Source organism: Neophocaena asiaeorientalis, unplaced genomic scaffold (genome assembly GCF_003031525.2).
Source record: "Neophocaena asiaeorientalis asiaeorientalis breed wild unplaced genomic scaffold, Neophocaena_asiaeorientalis_V1.1 scaffold180, whole genome shotgun sequence".
Taxonomy (NCBI): domain Eukaryota; kingdom Metazoa; phylum Chordata; class Mammalia; order Artiodactyla; family Phocoenidae; genus Neophocaena; species Neophocaena asiaeorientalis.
In genome coordinates, this window is record NW_020173697.1 from 4,584,212 (window position 1) to 4,603,389 (window position 19,178).

General features: G+C 37.9%; 1 protein-coding gene across 3 annotated transcripts in view; it reads left to right on the plus strand.

Annotated features, from left to right (window-relative positions):
* Window positions 1-19,178, plus strand: part of NEK1 (NIMA related kinase 1) — a 207,218-nt gene that overhangs the window by 148,772 nt on the left and 39,268 nt on the right. For all 3 annotated transcript variants that reach the window (XM_024750527.1, XM_024750529.1, XM_024750528.1), the window contains one exon: window positions 1,496-1,648. In XM_024750527.1, the coding sequence (XP_024606295.1) occupies window positions 1,496-1,648 (153 nt within the window). The remainder of the gene's footprint in view (window positions 1-1,495; window positions 1,649-19,178) is intronic.

The window sequence follows — 19,178 nt, forward strand, 5'->3', positions numbered from 1 at the left end:
TGCCCCCCATTTCTGAAGCCCTCCTTGTAGCAGAGCTCTTCACAGTATTGTCTGTGTACAGCCGGGTGCTGGCTCCACACTTTTCCCCCACCCCCTTCACCCCGTTTCCCACCCACCCCCTTTAGATTGCTTTGGCACCTTTATCCAACACCATGTGGCTGTAAGTTATGGGTTGGTTCTGGGTTCTTTACCCTTCTTAACTATCCTTTTAAAAATTGTTCCTTATTGGTAATCATTTTCCCTGAACAAAACTGAAATTACCTGCTAATCTGCAGATATTTACTTTCATGGACTAGTACACAAAAATTTGTATCAACATGTATTTGGTCACCTTTGAAAGTTTATATGACTTACACTCTATAATAATATCCTGTCTGTTACTGCTAGGTGCCTATATGCTTCATGTATTATTATCAAATGTTCTAAAGACTCAAACTTCAGTAGGTCCTTTTCTGGCTTTTCCTTTGCTAAATTTTAGTAAAAAGGTTTACCCCAAATTATTATTGTCAAAAAGAAAGTGTCAGTTGCCTACGTACGATAAATAAGGTAAAACAAATTTTCTTAGAAATACTTTTCTCTACTTTTAATCCATATGCACATTTATTTTAGGATTATTTTTTCTATTCTCTTCAGTGAAATTTATAGAAGCAAAATATTAATTTATATTTTATCTATTTATGTACTACCCCAAGTTATTCTTAATTATCTTAGGTTTAAAAATTTTTTTTTCTCAAATAAAAACTTTACAGAAACATAATATATGTTTTTTTCCTTTTTATATTCCCTAAAACTAGAGTTTAATTCTTAAGTGTTTTAAAAGGCAACTTTAGATATATTTATTAGTAGTGGTATTAGTTGCTTTTTTTTTTCTTCTATCATTTATTATTCATTCCCTGAAAGTCCTTTTTTGGGGTTTGGTTTTGTTTTTTTATGTTGATGACTATTTATTATTTTTTAATTTAATTTTTATTTTATATTGGAATATAGTTGATTTACAATGTTCTGTTAGTTTCAGGTGTACAGCAAAGTGAATCAGTTGTACATATGCTTACATCCACTTTTTTTAAGATTCTTTTCCCATATGGGTCTTTACAGAGTATTGAGTAGAGTTCCCTGTGCTGTACAGTAGGCCCTTGTTGTTTACCTATTTTATATATAGTAGTGTGTTTATGTTACTCCCAAACTACTGATTTATCCCTCCCCCCCACCTTTCCCTTTTGGTAACCATAAGTTTGTTTTTGAAGTCTGTAAGTCTGTTTCTGTTTTGTAAATAAGTTCATTTGTACCATTGTTTTAGGTTCCACATGTAAGTGATATCATATGATATTTGTCTTTCTCTATCTGACTTCACTTAGTTCGATAATCTCTAGGTCCATTTTTAAGCACCATCGTTATATTCTCTGTGTGATGTAACCTTTTTTTCCTGTGAAGCTCTCAGTTGGATAGAAGATCTTAAATCTGCCTTAAGATATTTTTTTTTATCTTTTTCTTCTAGAACGTACAGTGGGAGAGGTTATTAAATTAGATCCTGGTGGATCTCCAAGAAAAGTCTGGGGAAAAAGTCCTGTAGATTCTGTTCTAAAGGTACTTGGAGAAGCTGAACTACAACTTCAGACAGAACTATTGGAAAATACAACTATTAGAAGTGGTAAGCAGAGAAACTAGTAGTTTTTCTATACTAGAAATAATATTAAAAATGGAATTGTATTTTTAAAGTTGTGTCTATTTTAAATGAATTGTTTGTAACAGACTACCTTTTGTTATAATAACTTTCTAGTTAGCTGGAGAATGGTTGCATTTTCTGGGGAGTTGTCTCAAATGGTAGTCTTGAGTTTTGATCTGAAGTAACCTGGGTGGGGTCTAAAAATAAAGGAAGAGGAAATGTATATGGGAGAGGGGGAGCCGGAAAAATAGAGCAGTCAGAATGCTGTTTGACATGAAGAAAGATGGAGTAGCAGTGCATTGAGATGAGTGGTGTATGTTTAATGGGGATTCAGGAGTCGAGTGGACTGAAGGACTAAAAGATATTGTCATAGGTATGGCAGGCGTTATCCTAGGCCTGGGGGGATGAGTTGTTGTGAGGCAAGAGGAACACGCTTGTGGTGCATGAGTGTGGTGGGTCTCAGTGTTACAACTACGCAAAGAGGAGAGTGCTCCTGTTATCAAACAAGTGTTTTAGGAGTTAACAGCTGATTCAAACCAAGAGGGAGTCGAAGATGGAAGTTGTGTCAAGGCTTGAATGTGTGTGTATTTCACTTTTCTGTGGGTTTATGCTCACTCCCACCCTCACTTTCTTTTTATCTGCCTCTCCTTAAAGCTTGGAGTGAAACTTATATCCAAAACTGACAGAAGAATAACCTGGGAGGTGAAGCTACTCACATTGTGTAAAAAGGAATTAGCCAGATGCTGACAATTAGCTACGGAAATGAACCTACATACTTATTACAGAAGTAGCAAAAGTAGGTTGTTCTTTCCTTATTAATAGTGAGCCTTCCAGCCACTAATCATTATAGCATTTCTTTAATATTAAAGGGAAAAAAACCAATTTGAACAAAGTATATAAAATCATTTGTTTGAAAAAAGGGCAAGTACATGAGTGTGTATATTTGTAATCAGTTTGTTCACACTCTTGGGTCTGGAAGTTGTGCTGTTGATGCCAAATAACAATCACAACCAAAAATACAATAGTGGCAACAAATTCCTGCGCCTCAGTCTGAGCCTGTTCTCAAATGCTCCAGGCGTTATTTAGAAAGAAGTACCTCCAGGCTAAAACATTTCAAAAATAGTAACAATTTCAGATTATTTGGTAGTCTAAAAGTCCTAAATACGTTCAGTCCCATTAGAACTATTACATTTAAATTCAGATTCCTCTTATGTAAAATTTTTATTGCTTAAATAAATGTAATAATGGTCTATGGTAAGAGTTAGGCAGTGTGAAAGCAGGGCTTTCCTTCTCCATATAAATAGTCCATCTACATAGAATTGGAACTGAATTTTTTTTTTATGATTTGTCTTTCTAAAAAATCATATTTACCAACTATTGAATACTTATTACCTGTGCATACTGTTATGTGTTTGGTGGTAAAGCTACAAAGCGTAAAAGATGGTCGTTGCTCTCAGAAGGCAGACACAAATCATAATAAATAAAGGGTAATATTGCATGAAAAGGGCAAGAATAGAAGTACCCACAAAATTAAGAGGTAGTGCAGAGATGTTTATGTAATTGACTTTATCTGTGAGAGTGGAAGGCTTCCAGGCGCTGTCATCTGCCGTCTTTAAAATTTTTCTTCTAACTACATTTACCTACAAGAATATGCTCTGTGCTGAGATTTTAAGACAGAGAAGTTGCACTCGTTAGCATCACGGAGATCACATGTGGCAGAGTGTGTGTCAGAGGTGTCGCCTATGAGACGGTGTGGGCCCACAGCTGAGGAGGCTCTGGGTTATCAGTACTGTCCTGTGTCATTGATGGTGCTGGGCTTTTTGGGTCAGGGAAAAGCCACAGAGAGAGCAGGTGCTTTTGAGCTGGGCCAAAGATACAAAAGAGCCCACTGGGTAGTTACGGGAGAGGACGAAATTCTAGGCAGTTTGCAAAGTTGCAAAGGTTTTGTTAACGTGTGTGAGAGCCATCTTCATGTGGTGGAAAGAAAGTTCTGGTTTCGTCACTTGCCAGCAACCATGGGGCAAATTCCTCTGACTTTGACTTCCAAGTGCTCGGTGTGTAGAATGGAAACACTGCCATTCAGGACTGTTCTGTGGATTAAATGACAAACAGGATGGACTTGTGTTGTCTTTAGTCTTCCAATCGTTATGTCAATGTCTTTCATCATTTTGATTGTTGAAGCTCTTTGGTGATAGATTCCTTGGGAGGAGCTCATGTGAACAATGCAGCCAAAGATTTTGCATGTTCATAAGGTTGTGTGAAGACTTTCTTCTTGAAGGTAGGTTTGGCTAAATATAAATCCTTGACTTACATTTCCTTTCCTTGAATGTCTTTAATGGATAACGGTGTTGTATTGTGACATAAGGCATAGCTGTCAGGAAGTCTGGTGACAATCTTACTTTCTTTTCCTTTTAAATGACTTGGTCTTTTTGTTCGGATACTCAAAGGATATCTTTTTCCTTAAAATCCAACTTCTTAAAATATATTTTGTTGTTGTTTTTTTAGTACATGGTTGGTTGGTTTGTTTCTTTTCATAGACTTTTGTTTTAGAGTATTTTGGGGTTCACAGCAAAATTCAGCGGCAAGTACAGAGAGTTTCCATATACCCCCTTCTTCCACACATGCAGAGCCTCCCTAACCATCACTCCCCACCAAGAGTGGTGCATGTGTTACAGTCGATGAATCGACATCGACACATTATTGTCACCCCAATCCATAGTGTACCTTAGGGGTTTAGTCTTGCTGTTGTACTTTCTGTGGAGTTTGACAAATATTTATTGACCTTTATCCACCGTTTCAGTATCATACAAAATAGTTTCCTGCCCTAAAAAATCCCTGTGTTCTATCTGACTTTCCCTTCCTTCTCCCAAACTCCTAGCAACCATTGATCATTATACTGTCTCCATAGTTCTGCCTTTTCCAGAATGTCATATGGTTGGAATCACACAGTGTGTAGCCTTTTCAGACTGACTTCTATCACTTAGGAGTATGCATTTAAGTTTTCTCCATGCCTTTTCCTGGCTTGACAGCTCATTTCTTTTTAGTGCTGAATAATATTCCATTGTATAGATATACCACAGTTTGTCAATAAAGGTTATTTAATAGGTTGTTCACCTATTGCAGAATATCTTGGTTGTTTCCAGGTTTTGGCAATTATGAATAAAACTGCTGTAAACATCTGTGTTCAGGTTTCTGTGTAGACATAAGATTCCAACTCATCCTGAGTATATGCCAAGGAGCCCAATTGTGATTGTATGGAGTAAGAGTATATTTAATTGTGTAAGAAACCACGAAACTGTCTTCCAAAGTGGCTGTGCCATTTTGCGTTCCCACGCATGTGGACTGAGAGTTCCTGTTGCTCCACATCGTTCACCAGCATTTGTTGTTGTCACTGCTGTGGGTTTTAGCCACCATAGTAGGTGTACAGTGGTGTTACCTTGATTTAATTTGCAGTTCCCTAATGGCATACGATGTGGAGCATCTTTTCATAGGCTTCATTGCCTTCTGTATCTTCTTTGGTGAGGTGTCTGTTCAGATCTTTGGTGCGTTTCTTAATTGGGTTTGGTTTTGTTTTGGTTTGGTTTTTTTAATTCTTTTTGGTAACTATGTAAGGTGATGGATTTTTTTTAAATATAAATTTATTTATGTACTTATTTATTTTTGGCTGCATTGGGACTTTGTTGCTGCACGCAGGCTTTCTCTTGTTGTGAGTGGAGGCTACCCTTCGTTGTGGTGGGTGGACTTCTCATTGCGGTGGCTGCTCTTGTTGTGGAGCATGGGCTGTAGAGCACAGGCTCAGCACCTGTGGCTCACAGGCTCAGTAGTTGTGGCCCATGGGCTTAGTTGCTCCGCGGCATGTGGGATCCTCCTGGACCAGGGCTCAAACCCATGTCCCCTGCACTGGCAGGTGGATTCCCAACCACTGCGCCACCAGGGAAATCCTGGGTTGTTTTCTTATTTTTGTTCTGAGAGTTTTTTATGTATTTTGGTTAACAGTCCTTTGTTTTTATTTCATTTGTAAATACGTTCTCCCAGTCTGTGGCTTGTCTTTCATTCTTCTGACAATATCTTTCACAGAGCAAAAGTTTTTTAAGATAAATGAAATTAGCTTATTAAATGTCTTTCATGGATTGTGCCTTTGGTGTTGTATCTAAAAAGTCATTGCCAAACCCAAGGTCGCCTGGATTTTCTCCTATGTTATCTTCTAGGAGTTTTATAGTTTTGAGTTTTACATTTAGGACTGTAATCAATTGTGAGTTAATATTTGTGAAGAGTGTAAAGTTGTTTATTTGCCTGTGGATGTCCAGCTGTTTCAGCACCATTTGTTGCTAAGAAGACTGTCCTTTCTCCTTTGAATTGCCTTTGCTCCTTTGTTAAATGTTAGTTGACTGTACTTCTGGACTGTCTGCTTGTTCCATTGATTTGTTTGCTGTTCTTTCATTAGTATCACACTATCTTGATTACTGTAGCTTTTAGTAAGTCTTGAAGTTGGGAAGTGTTACTTCTCCAGCTTTGCTTTTCTCCTTCAATGCTGTGTTGACTAATCTGGATCTTTGCATCTTTATGTAAACTTCAGAATCAGTTTGTCGATATCCACATAATAACTTGCTGGGATTTTAATTGGAATTGCATTGAATCCATGTATCAAGTCAGGAAGAACTGGCATCTTGACAGTATTGAGTCTTCCTATCCATGAACATGGAATATGTCTTCATTTGCTTAGTTCTTCTTTGATCTTTTTCATTAGAGTTTTGTAGTTTTCTTCATCATGGTATGTTTTTTAATATGTAGTTTCCAGTCTTTTTTAGGAAAGTATTCTTGAATTATAGTTTTTTGAGTTCTTTATTCTGTTCCTTAAGTTTACTTCAGGGACTTCTAAGTATATTTTGCATCTTTTTTTTTTTTTGCGGTACGTGAGCCTCTCACTGTTGTGGCCTCTCCCACTGCGAAGCACAGGCTCCGGATGTGCAGGCTCAGCGGCCATGGCTCACGGGCCCCCAGACACTCCACGGCATGTGGGATCTTCCTGGACCAGGGCACAAACCCATGTCCCCTGCGTCGGCAGGCGGCCTCTCAACCACCGCGCCACCAGGGAAGCCCCTCTTGAATCCTTTTTGTCAATTATTTTCTTTAATTAAAATTTTTTTTCTCCTATGTACCTTACATATCTCTTAAGACATTGTGTGTTTTGCTTATATGATCTTGTGTTTGTTCTAGAATCTTTATTTTTCAGATTTTTTCCTTCTTTTCTAATCTTTCCTGAGCTCTATCAACTACCTCATTTCAGATTCTTTTCTCACTGTAATTGTATTATATTGTAATTTATATTTTTATGTTTTTCTCTTATATCTTCTACCATGTTCCTAGTTTTTCTATTTGATTTTTGAGTAGTAGGTTATAATTTTAATTTGTTTCACGGGTTTTTATTATCTCTGGCCCACAGAGGACACTTGGCGTTGTCTGGAGACTTTTTGGTTGTCACTGATAAGGTTACTACAGGTATCTAGTGGGGAGAGGCCACACAGAGTGCATATTGTAACAAGTGTTCTCCCAAAACAAAGAATTATCTGACCCAATAGTGCCAAAGTTGGGAAACACATCTATGAGGACATTATTCTACTTCTTCTTCCTTTTTTTAAAAAAAATTAATTAATTAATTTGGTTGCACGGGCTCTTTGTTGCGGCAGGCCGGCTCCTTAGTTGTAGCTCCAGGGCTCCTTAGTTGCGGCATGCGAACTCTTAGTTGCGGCACGCATGTGGGATCTAGTTCCCTGACCAGGGATCGAACCCTGGTCCCCTGCATTGGGAGCACAGAGTCTTATCCACTGTGCCACCAGAGAAGTCCCCCTATTCTACTTCTTATTCTTTTTTTTTTTTCTGACAGTAACTTTGTATAGAATTTAATAGTGATCCTTTGATGTTACTTATTTTCATGTGAAATTAGATTTGCTAAAATTTTAGGAAGGAAGAGTGGGTAAAAGTAGCTTTTCTAACTTCATAACTTGAGCTTCCTCTTCTGTTATTTTTATGACATGTTTAAAAACCATGGCCTCGTAGAGTCTGAGCTCTTCTGTCTTTGCTCCTTTCCCCCTCTTTTCTCTGTCCTTTGTTTCTGTTATCCCTGCACAGATCAATTTGGATTTTCTTTCCAGCGATTTCTCCTCAATGTGGGGCTTTGATCTCGAAGGGAGCTTCAGGTGGTTAGTTTCCAGAATTCTTAGGAGCAGACTGCCCCACACTTTTTGACTTCTCCATTGGTCCTTCCTTTTAAATGAAAATCGGAATGTGTAAAAACACTTCCTGTTTTGGCTACTCTCCTTAAATTGGCCCATTGTGCTTGACTGTGAATACTTGCTGGCTTTTGGGGGTTCTCCTGATCTGGGGTCTATCGGGTGCCCCATTGTTTCCCTCTGCTTTCATTTGCACAGATGCTATTGCCACCTGAGTCTGGAGCTGACTGTGATTTGTCCCTGTTCACATGTGTTTTGGGGGTTGTGAGGTCACCTAGATTTGCTTTAGATGTTATTTGTGGGTGTTTGGTTCTCTTGGTTTTGTCTGTTTTGTGGAGGGGTTCAGGGAAATAAAAAAGAATAAAACAAAAAAAACTATGTTCTTTGCTATCTTGCCAGAATTTCTCTATTTGGCTTTAAATATATATATATATATATTTTTTTTTTTTTTACATCTTTATTGGAGTATAATTGCTTTACAGTGGTGTGCTAGTTTCTGCTGTGTAACAAAGTGAATCAGTTATACAAATACATGTGTTCCCATATCTCTTTGGCTTTAAATATTTAAGCCATGGAGGATGTTCTCTAAAAATTTTTGTTGAATTTGACTATTCTTCCCTTCTTAACATGTAACACCTATACTCTCTACCCAAGAAAATAATTCATGAGGGAAGTTTGCCTATAATTTTCCTTTTTTGTAAAGTGCTTATAGTGGTTTGGAATTAAGGCTTTCCTGACTTATGAAACAAGGTGGCAAATGTCGACTGAAAAAAAAAAAACACAACCTAAAAGTTGAGAATTATGTTTTATTTGGTGAACCAAACTGAGGACTTAAATCCAGCACACAGCATCTCAGACAGCTCCGAGGGGCTGCTCCAAAGAGGTAATGGAGGAACTAGGATATATAGGGGGTTTTGCAACAAACACCAGGTAGTCAGAACTTCAGAAGATTGCTGTTAATTCGAGAAAACCAGACATCTCAAGTTAAGGAATTAGTAAGCACTCTTCTGTGTATGGGAGGATGCAAGAGTCTGGGCTCACTGAAATAATTATTTTTGATATTTACCTTTCGATATGCACCTCAGCTGTGTGGGGCCAGAATCCTGTGTTTTCTGCTGAGTCCCCTCAGGGTGCACCATTGGGGAGGGGGCCGGAGGGGGATGGGGAGTGGCTGCAGCAGTGACTTTTTGGTGGGGGGAGTATCCTGTTTCTACCCTGAGTCTCCTCAGGGCTCACCTTTGGGGCAGCTGTAATGTGATGGCTTACTTTGTTTATCGATGTGGCAGACAGCGTTTATTATTGACAGAAACATTCCCATTTTGACTATATTCTGGAAAACTTTGTGAAAGATTAGTATTATTTTTTCCTTAAGTATTTGGAAGAATTCACCTGTGAAGCCATCTGGACTTGGTGTTTTCTCTGTGGGAAGATTTAAATCATAAACTTAATTTATGTTGTGATTTCTTTCGTGTCGGTGGACCATTTGCAAGTGTTCTGCATTTAATTTCCTAACATTTGGGGGTTTTTCTAGTTATCTTTCTGTTGTTGCTTTGTAGCCTGTGTTGTGGTTACAGAACATCATAGTGTACATGATTTCAGTCCTTTGAAATGTTTGGTACTTGCTTTCTTGCCCAACTTATGGTCTCTTTTGTAAATGTTTCATATGCATTTGAAAGGAATATGTATTTCACAGTTACTGTATTTATGTATGTATTGGGTTGGCCAAAAATTGCCTTTGGTTTTTACATAAAAACGAAAGACACATTTTTCATTTTCGCCAAGAGTTTTATTGAACAACCTATTCACCCTTTTGTTGCACTACCTTCTGCCGTTTTTCAGGCAACTTCATAATGCCATCTTCCCAAAACTTTTTATCTTTTTGAGCAAAGGACTGTTCCAGGTGCCTTTTACAGTTTTCCAGGGAATTGAAATTTTTTTCATTATGAGACTTCTGTAAAGACCGAAATAAATGTAAATCTGAAGGTGCAGTGCCTGGTGAATACGGTGGATGAATGAGAACTTCCCAACCAAGCTGTAACAGTTTTTGCCTGGTCATCACAGAAACATGCGGTCTTGCATTATCCTGATGGATAAACGCATAATCATGCGTTTTCTGTTGATTAATTCTGGGCGCTTTTTGTTGAGTGCTGCTTTCAGTTGGTCTAATTGGGAGCAGGACTTGTTGGAATTATTCGTTTGGTTTTCTGGAAGGATCTCATAATAGAGGACTCGCTTCCAATTCCACCGTATACACAACATCACCTTCTTTGGATGAAGCCCAGCCTTTGGTGTGGTTGGTGGTGGTTCATTTCACTTGCCCCACGATCTCTTCTGTTCCACATTATTGTACAGTATCCACTTGTCATTGCCCGTCACAATTTGTTTTAAAAACGCAACATTTTCATTATGTTTAAGTAGAGAATGTCACGCGGAAATATGGTCAAGAAGGCTTTTTTTAGCTTAACTTACATGGAACCCAAACATCAAAGCGATTCACATAACCAAGCTGGTGCAAATGATTTTCAGTGCTTGATTTGGATATTTTGAGTATGTCAGCTACCTCCCACATGGTATAACGTTGATTGTTCTCAGTTAATGTCTCGATTTGATCGCTGTCAACGTCAACTGGTCTACCCGACCGTGGAGCATCGTCCAGCGAGAAATCTCCAGCCCGAAACTTCGCAAACCACTTCTGACACGTTCGATCAGCCACAGCACCTTCTCCATGCACTGCACAAAGCTTTTTTTGCATTTCAGTTGAGTTTTTACCTTTCTTTAAATAATAAAGCATAATATGCCGAAAATGTTGCTTTTTTTCCTTCCATCTTCAATATTAAAATGGCTACACAAAAATTCACCGATTTGTTAAGTCTATTTTTATTTTATTTATTTATTTTTTTGCTTGAGTAATGCTTGAGTTGAATTTTTTTTTATCGATGTAGATCCTTTTTTTAAAATGCACGCTTATATGATAGCTGTCGCATGCAATCTAACAAAATTGTTTCAAATGAAGTTAAAGACAATTAAGTGCTACTAGAGCCATCTTATGGGAAAAAAATGAATGAACCTTTTGGCCCACCCAATATATTCTGTGTTGTTTAATCATGATGTTTAAATCACCTGTATTTTTAACTGATTATTTGTCTGCTTGTTGTATCAGGTACTGAGTGAAGAGCATTAATATCTCCATGTGTATGTGTGGATTTTTTCATTTTCTCCTTTTAAGTCTATCAATTTTTGATATTTATGCTTTGAAGCTAAGTTATTTAGTGCATAGCAACTTAAGTTGTTGCCTTAAAGTGTTTAGATCATTGCACTGGTCAGTTTGTGCATCTTCCTGCTGCACTGACCATTTATTGTTATGACATGTCCATTTTTATCTCTAGTAACATTACTTCCTTTAAAGGCTGCTTTATGTCCTATTATAGAGCTACACCAGCAAGCATTCTTTTGGTTAATGTTTCCTTAGTATATCTTTTTCTGTAGCCTTTTCTTTCATTTTCTCTGGCTCTTTATGTTTAAACGTGTCTCTTCTCTGAAATCTAGCCCCACGGTCTTTGTCTTTTTTTCAGATAGTTTAATTTATTTACATATAATGTAATTACTGATTTGCTTTGACTTAGCCTGTGTATATATTTGTCCCTATATGTTTTTTATTTGTTCCATGTGTTCTTTGTTTCTTTTTTTTTTCTTTTTTTGCGGTACGCGGGCCTCTCACCGCTGTGGCTTCTCCCGCCGTGGAGCACAGGCTCCGGACACGCAGGCTCAGCGGCCATGGCTCACGAGCCCAGCCACACCACGGCCTGTGAGATCCTCCCAGACCGGGGCACGAACCCATGTCCCCTGCATCGGCAGGCGGACTCTCAGCCACTGCGCCACCAGGGTAGCCCTGTTCTTTATTGTTTTTTTCCTTTATTTTCACTCCTCCTTTTGGATTAATCAAACATTTCATTTTTATCTTCTATTTGTTTTCAATTGTACATTTTTCATTTGCCCTTTGTCATGGTCCTAAAGATTACAGTTTGCATCCTTGCTTAATTCTACCGTAATGCTCATTTATATATACCTAAATTTAGTGTTTATATCCCTTCTCAAACCATACACAGTCCTATTACCAATATTATTCTATTTATTCCCCTCCAAACCCTTTATGCCACTATGATTATATATTTTATCTTATACAGCTCATAAGGAGCGTCATTATTACTGTTTTTATTATGCTAAACAATCAATATTTTTTTACATTTACCCATATTTTATTCTTTACAGTGCTCTTTATTCCTAACTGAAGTCACACACTTCCATTTGATATCTTTTTCTTACACTGTGAAGAACTTCCTTTAGTATTTCCTGTAGTCCTTTGTTTGTCTGAAAAGATTTTTTTTTTTGCGGCGGTACGTGGGCCTGTCACTGCTGTGGCCTCTCCCGTTGCGGAGCACAGGCTCCGGACGCGCAGGCTCAGGGGCCATGGCTCACAGGCCCAGCCTCTCTGCGGCATGTGGGATCCTCCCGGACCGGGGCATGAACCCGTGTCCCCTGCATCGGCAGGTGGACTCTCAACCACTGCGCCACCAGGGAAGCCCTGTTCTGCTTTTTTACACTTTCTCCTTTTTGCTTCAGTCTGTTTAAATCTGTTGAGCCCTTTAGCATTTCACTGATTCTGTCTTCTGCTCTCTCTAACCTGTTAAACAAATCCAGTGGGTTCCTAATATGATACTGTGTTTTTCAGTTCTAGGATGTGCATTTCATATTTTTTAGATTACAGCTCTCTGTTGAAAGTATTCATGGATTTGTCCATTTGGCCCATCTCTATTTTCTTGACCATACTAATCACTTATTTTAAGGTCCCTCCTTGAGAAATCTCATAACTGAGTCATCTAGATCTGTTTCTGTTGTTAGCTAGATTTGTTCTATTTCTGTTGTCTCTTTTTCTTGGTTTTCTGTCATTTTTTTCCTGTTTCTTTGTTATAAACCATGCTTTATATCATAGAGCAATGAACTTTTTCTATAAATTGTTAGATTGTAAATATTCTAGGCTTTGTGAGCCCATACATACATTATTCTTCTTCTTTTAAAAATTTTCTACAGCCCTTAAAAATGTAAAAGCTTTTCATAACTTGTAGGCTATACAAAACCACAGCGCAGATTAGAATTTTTGTACCTGAGTTTTACAGTATTTGATTGGATGCCAGACATTGTGGATGAAAAATTTAATAGCCTCTGGGTAATGTTATCTTTCTTCAAAGAAGATTAAGTTTTCTTCTTAAAACTAAATAATGTCAGCAGATTACCTTGATACTGTTGAAGTTAGTTGTGGCCTGTTTGTTTCCAGGCGGTAGCTCTTGTTCCTACACCTTGATCTGCCTGAGACCTCCTCTCAGTGTTGATGGTGTTTGTTCACCATGCCCTCCGCATTCCTGAGACCCGATCTCTACTCTCTCTCCCAGCACCATGCAGATGCTCATCTTTGCCCAGCACGTCACCCTCCTGGCTGCTGATTTGTGCTGGTTTTCCCAGAGTGTTGCTTGTGAATGAATGCATAGTTTAGGAGTTAGCCGAAAATAGAGGGGATTTTTTTGTTGTGCTGAGGGGAACTTTTTGGTGATTTTTTTCTTTGCATTCTGGGCCACTTTGTAGCCGCAGACTTATTATCCCAGTAAGACTTGCCTTCTGCCTGTGCTGGACTTAGGAAGTGCCCGCAGGGAAGCTGGGATGGAGTGGAGCTCATCCTAGTGTTTGCTGCTGTCAGTCGTGGCCCAGTGCACCCTGCCTGCATCACTTACTTGCCAGTGCTTCCAAATAGCTTCTTCAATATTTTTTGTTGTTGTTCATCGTTTATATTTATTTTCAGTGAGCAGTATGAGTTACATTGTCATGGCCAGGAAAACAATTCCCTACATTTTTGTAAACTAACTTTTTTTCCCCTTGACTCTTAATAGTATATTTTCATTGTAAAACGTTAGAAAATACCAAAAACTGTGCTGTAGAAAATTGAAATTACCTAGAACCTTGCTACCTAGAGATTATGTTCCTGTTAATCACATAAATTTTGTTTTTATTTAAAAATCTAGTTCTCTTGTTATAAAAGTAATCTGTACACATAATGAAAAATGCCAAGTAGCTCTGGAAATCTTTTACGAAAAACTGCAGTTCTTAGACCTCCCTCATCACGTTATTTTCTGCTTCCCAAAGTCAGCCACTTACAGTTCTTTTAACTATTTGTTTTCTTATTTATCAACATAATTATAAATCATATACCTATACTATTACTTCTTGATTTTTAAAAGTGTTTATTATTATTTTAGTTTTAGACATTATCTATGGACTTCCTACTTTGGAAGGTAAGAATTTAGCTGCCTTTCCTCCATCTGTTTTTTTTTCCCCTGATCTCACCATATACAACTGTACTTCCTATCCCCAGATCCTCCAAATATACTTGTAATTTTGGTGAAATCATTGTACAGTGTTGGTATTACTTTGACCATGTATATTCTGATCAAAGCTGTGGTAATTGTACCATGACTACTTTTCTTTCTTGCACAATATTTTGTTTTCCCTTTAGTGAATAATTGCTTTGTTTTTCACAAACTTATTTCTAGTTTGTTGCCAGACTCTTCCCTAGATATGTTTATCTCTTCTCAGATCGTCCAGATACATTAGGTATTATATGGGTCTAATCTTCGAACCATTTCTTTGGAATCCCCTCTGACCTGCTCCAAACCAGACGAGTTTTTCCTTTGACCTGCTGGAAAGATGTCATCCTGGCCTCTCCCCTAACCTGTCCTGATGTTAGGTCTCTTATTGTCTGGAGTCCATGGCTTCTTTTTTCTTGATATATTCCCCCATTTTACTGGCATCTATGGGACAGGGTGTGTGTGTGTGTGTGTGTGTGTCAGAAATCGCTGCTGTCCTGCGGTGTCCAATCTTCCCTCCTTCCTTTTTAGTACTAGCGTCTCCCCATGCCCCCACGCCCACTTTGGATTTGGGTTGGCGCATGGCTGCCTAGGCAGAGACATCATTTCCCAGCTTCCTTTTGCAGCTGGGTGTGGCCGTGGGAATAGGTTGTATCCAGAGTAAAATAGCCATTCATATGGCTTTTAATTCTTTTTCCAGCTTTATTGAGTTATGATTGACAAATTTTAAAAATTATATATATTTAAGGTTTACAAAATGGTGTTTTGTCATAAGTATACCTCGTGTAATGATCACCACGATCAAGCCAATGAACATGCCCATCACCTCACATAGTTAGCGTTTTGTGTGTGTGATGCGAACACTTAAGATTTACTTTCTTAACAAATTTCAAGTGTACTATACATTATTGGCAACTGTAATTAACCATGCTGTGTATTCGATCTCTAGAAGTTTATGCATCTTATGACTGAAGGTTTGTACCCTTTGCCAACGTCTCTGCATTTTTCCCACCTCCCAGCCCCTGGCAACCACCATTCTACTGTCTGTTTCTGAGTTCGACTTTTTTAGATTCCAGTCATACGTAATATCATGCAGTGTTTGTCTTTTTGTGTCTGACTTATTTCACTTAGAATAGTATCTTCCAAGGATTTCCTTCATGCTTAAGGCTGAGTAATATTCCACTGTGTATATATATATATATATATATATATATATATACCACATTTTCTTTATTCATTCATTGACACTTAGGTTGTTTCCATGTCTTGGCTACTGTGAATAATGCTGCAGTCAACATAGGAGTACAGATACCTCGTCAAGTTACTGATTTAATTTCCTTTGGATAAATACTCAGAAGAGGAATTGCTGGATCATATGGTAGTTCTACTTTTAATTTTTTGAGGAACCTCAGTACTGTTCCCCATAGTGGCTGCACCAATTTACATTCCCACTAACAGTGCACAGGGTTTCCTTTTCTCCACATTCTCATCAGTATTTGTCATCTCTTCTCTTGTTGATAATAGCTGTATTAACAAGAGTGAGATGATCTCTCACTGTGGTCTTGATTTGCATTTCCCTGATTATTAGTGATGTTGAGCCACCTTTTCGTATATCTGTTAGCCATATATATGTCTTCTTTTGAGAAATGTCTATTGAGTTCCTTTGCCGATTTTTAAATTGCTGTCATTAATTAATAATGGCAAAAAAGATTTAATTTGTCCATCTTTTTTTGTTGAGTTGTTTGAGTTACTTAAATATTTTTGATGTTAACCTGTTATCAGATATATAATTTGCAAATATTTTCTCCCATTCCGTACGTTACCTCTTTATTTTGTTGATTTTTCCTTGCTGTGCACAAGCTTTTACGCATGTAGACCCACCATTTTGTTTTATTTTTGTTTGTGCTTTGGTATCATATCCAAAAATTGCTTACTAAGATGCGTATGCTCTTTTTTGAAGTGCCTATTCAAGTGTCTTGCCTATTTTTCCATTATGTTGGTTTCCCTTTGGTGTTTAGGAGTTCTTTGTATATTCTGGATAGAAGCCTTTCGTTAGTTACATGTGTTCTAAATATATTTTGTCTTTTAGTGGCTTGTCCTTTTAAACTTGTCCTTAAAAATGCCAACTGTAAAGAAAAGGACTGAATAAATTGGACTATAATAAAATTAACAACTTCTCTTCAAAAAATGCCATTTAAAAAAAAAATGCCATTTAGTAGAATGTTGAATAGAAGGGTCATGTTCTTGATTCAAGGGAGTAAATGTATCATGTTAACTCAAGTCTTTTTTGAAAATATCCATTTTCAGATTAAGGAATTCCCTTCTAGTCTTATTTTATAAATAGTCATTAAATTTTATCTCACCCTTTTTCTGACTTAATTAAGATGATTGTATGATTTTTCTCCTTGATTATATTAATGTAACAAATAACATTGATTGATTTTCAAATATTAAGCAGGCCTTGTCAATATTATCACTTTTTTTCATTGTTACCAATCTTACAAGTTAAGATTCCATTTGTGATTTTCTGATTGTGAGTGAATTTCATCATGTCACAGTCATTTGGCCATTTTGCTTTGCTTCTCTGTAAATTGTGTGTATATTCTTTGCCTTTTTTATATTACATTTCCAATTTTTTTTCTTGTGAATTTTTAATCTGGTATAAATAACCTTTATCTAGTATATCATCACAGTTTTTTTCCACCCTCTGCTATTTCACTTATTTTTATGCTATTTTTGGCCATACAGAGTTTTTTTTTTCTTTTTTTAAAATTTTCATGCAAGTATATCTTTTATTTATATCTTCTGAATTTCCTTTATTGGGTGAAAAATTTGGCAAATCTTTGGATTAGATAGATAGATAACAGGCATGTGTACACATTTGCATGCATGTACGTATATAATCTTTAACCTAGTTGGAATTCTAAAATATTTTCCTTGGTTGTTTTTATTTTACTTTTTTTATAGTAGTATTTTTTAAAATAATTAAGTTAGTTATTTATTTAATTTTGGCTGTGTTGGGTCTTTGTTGCTGTGCGCAGGCTTTCTCTAGCTGCGGCGAGCATGGGCTACTGTTCATTGCAGTGTGCGGGCTTCTCATTGTGGTGGCTTCTCTTGTTGTGGAGCATGGGCTCTAGGTGCATGGGCTTCAGTAGTCGTAGCACGCGGTCTCAGTAGATGTGGCTCGCGGGCTCCAGAGCGCAGACTCAGTAGTTGTGGCGCACGGACTTAGTTGCTCTGCAGCATGTGGGATCTTCCCGGACCAGGGCTCGAACCCACATCCCCTTCATTGGCAAGTGGACTCTTAACCACTGTGCCACCAGGGAAGTCCCGTCCTTGGTTGCTTTTAGACAATTATTTTTTCAAAGGAATTTTAAGTTCACTTTATCTAATTGAGTATGATTAGAATTGTATTACATTTGTATATTGATTTTTGGAATTTTTTTTTCTTTAAATTTTTGGCTGCACCCCGCGGCATGTGGAATCCCCGACCAGGGATCGAACCCACACCGCCTGCATTGGAAGGCGGAGTCTTAACCACTGGACCACCAGGGAAGTCCCCATGATTTTTGGAATTTTTTTTATTTCAAGAATTTAAGTATGTCTTTCTTTTTGCACCAGTCTTGTTCTGTGTTTTTCAGTAACATTTTGTTTTGTTCGTTTAAGTTCTAAAACCTTTTTTGGTAAATTAATTTTTATACAATGGGTATATTTTTGTCTTTATTATAATATAGATGATGTATTTTTTCCATTTCCCTAGGTTGTTATTTCTCGTTAAAATAAAGCTATTCTTTCTGTTACCCAGCTATGTAAAATTTTATAGCCAGACTCCTTACTGAATTATTTCATTAAATCTATTAAGGTTTTTTTTGACATCGTAAATCTCATAAATGTGCAGATTATCTCATCAGTAATAAGAAATAGGGGTTTTTGTCCAGTATTTATTTGATTATTCCCTTTCCTTCTCGCTGCATTGTTAGACCCTCCAGAGCAATCTTCAGTAATCATAGTGCGGTCTGGCATCCTTGTTCCTGGTTTTAATAGACATTATTTTATAGCAGAACACTTAGACTGAATGAGCAGAGCACAGATGTGACCTCTGCCGCTGTCACACTGTCGATGAGGCTTGGTGAAGGGAAGATGTTCCAGAACATGGGCAGCATTGTAGTTCTGTTCTCATTGACCAGGAAGAAGTAAGAAGTAAAGCAGCTCAGAAGCACCTGTACACAACTGTTTTTCCTAAGGAGTTAACTGAACCAGGCAGTGCCTGCTAGCCCAGTGTTATAGAAGGACATGGGCAACACCAAGGCCCCACCTGACTTCAGTGATGATGAATTGAAGTTGGGACCAGGCAGCAAGGCTCTGTGTTTTTCTCCAACTGTTCCAGCCACATGTGTTCAGACACGACAGGCAGAAGATGGAATTGATGTGGAGTTGGGGTTTTGCCGTGAATACCGTGAGTTGAGGATGTATGGAAGAGAATGTTTTTAATGATGGGCTGTAGATGGATTTTAATGGGGACGATGGGGAGAGAAACCATGGTAGGATCAGTGCATTTTAGGTCCTGGTCGGGTAACATTCTTTAGAGTTGGGGTAGTAGAGGGAGGTGAGTGGAAACACAGGATGTTGGGAATTAGAAGGTGGGGTATTTAACAGTGAACTTTTTGAGGAGCTGTACTGAATGACAGGATCTCCAAGATGTGAGCATTGGAGTGACCGAGGGAGGGGGAAGAAAACATCATGGAGATGTACTGACCAGCCCAGATAGATACAGGAAGGCTTATTGTTGTAGACAGAAGTCCAGCAGATTAGCTAAGACAGAATGGGTGTTAGGGGGGCTCCCAGTAGTGAGCTGGAAAGGAGCTTCTCCAA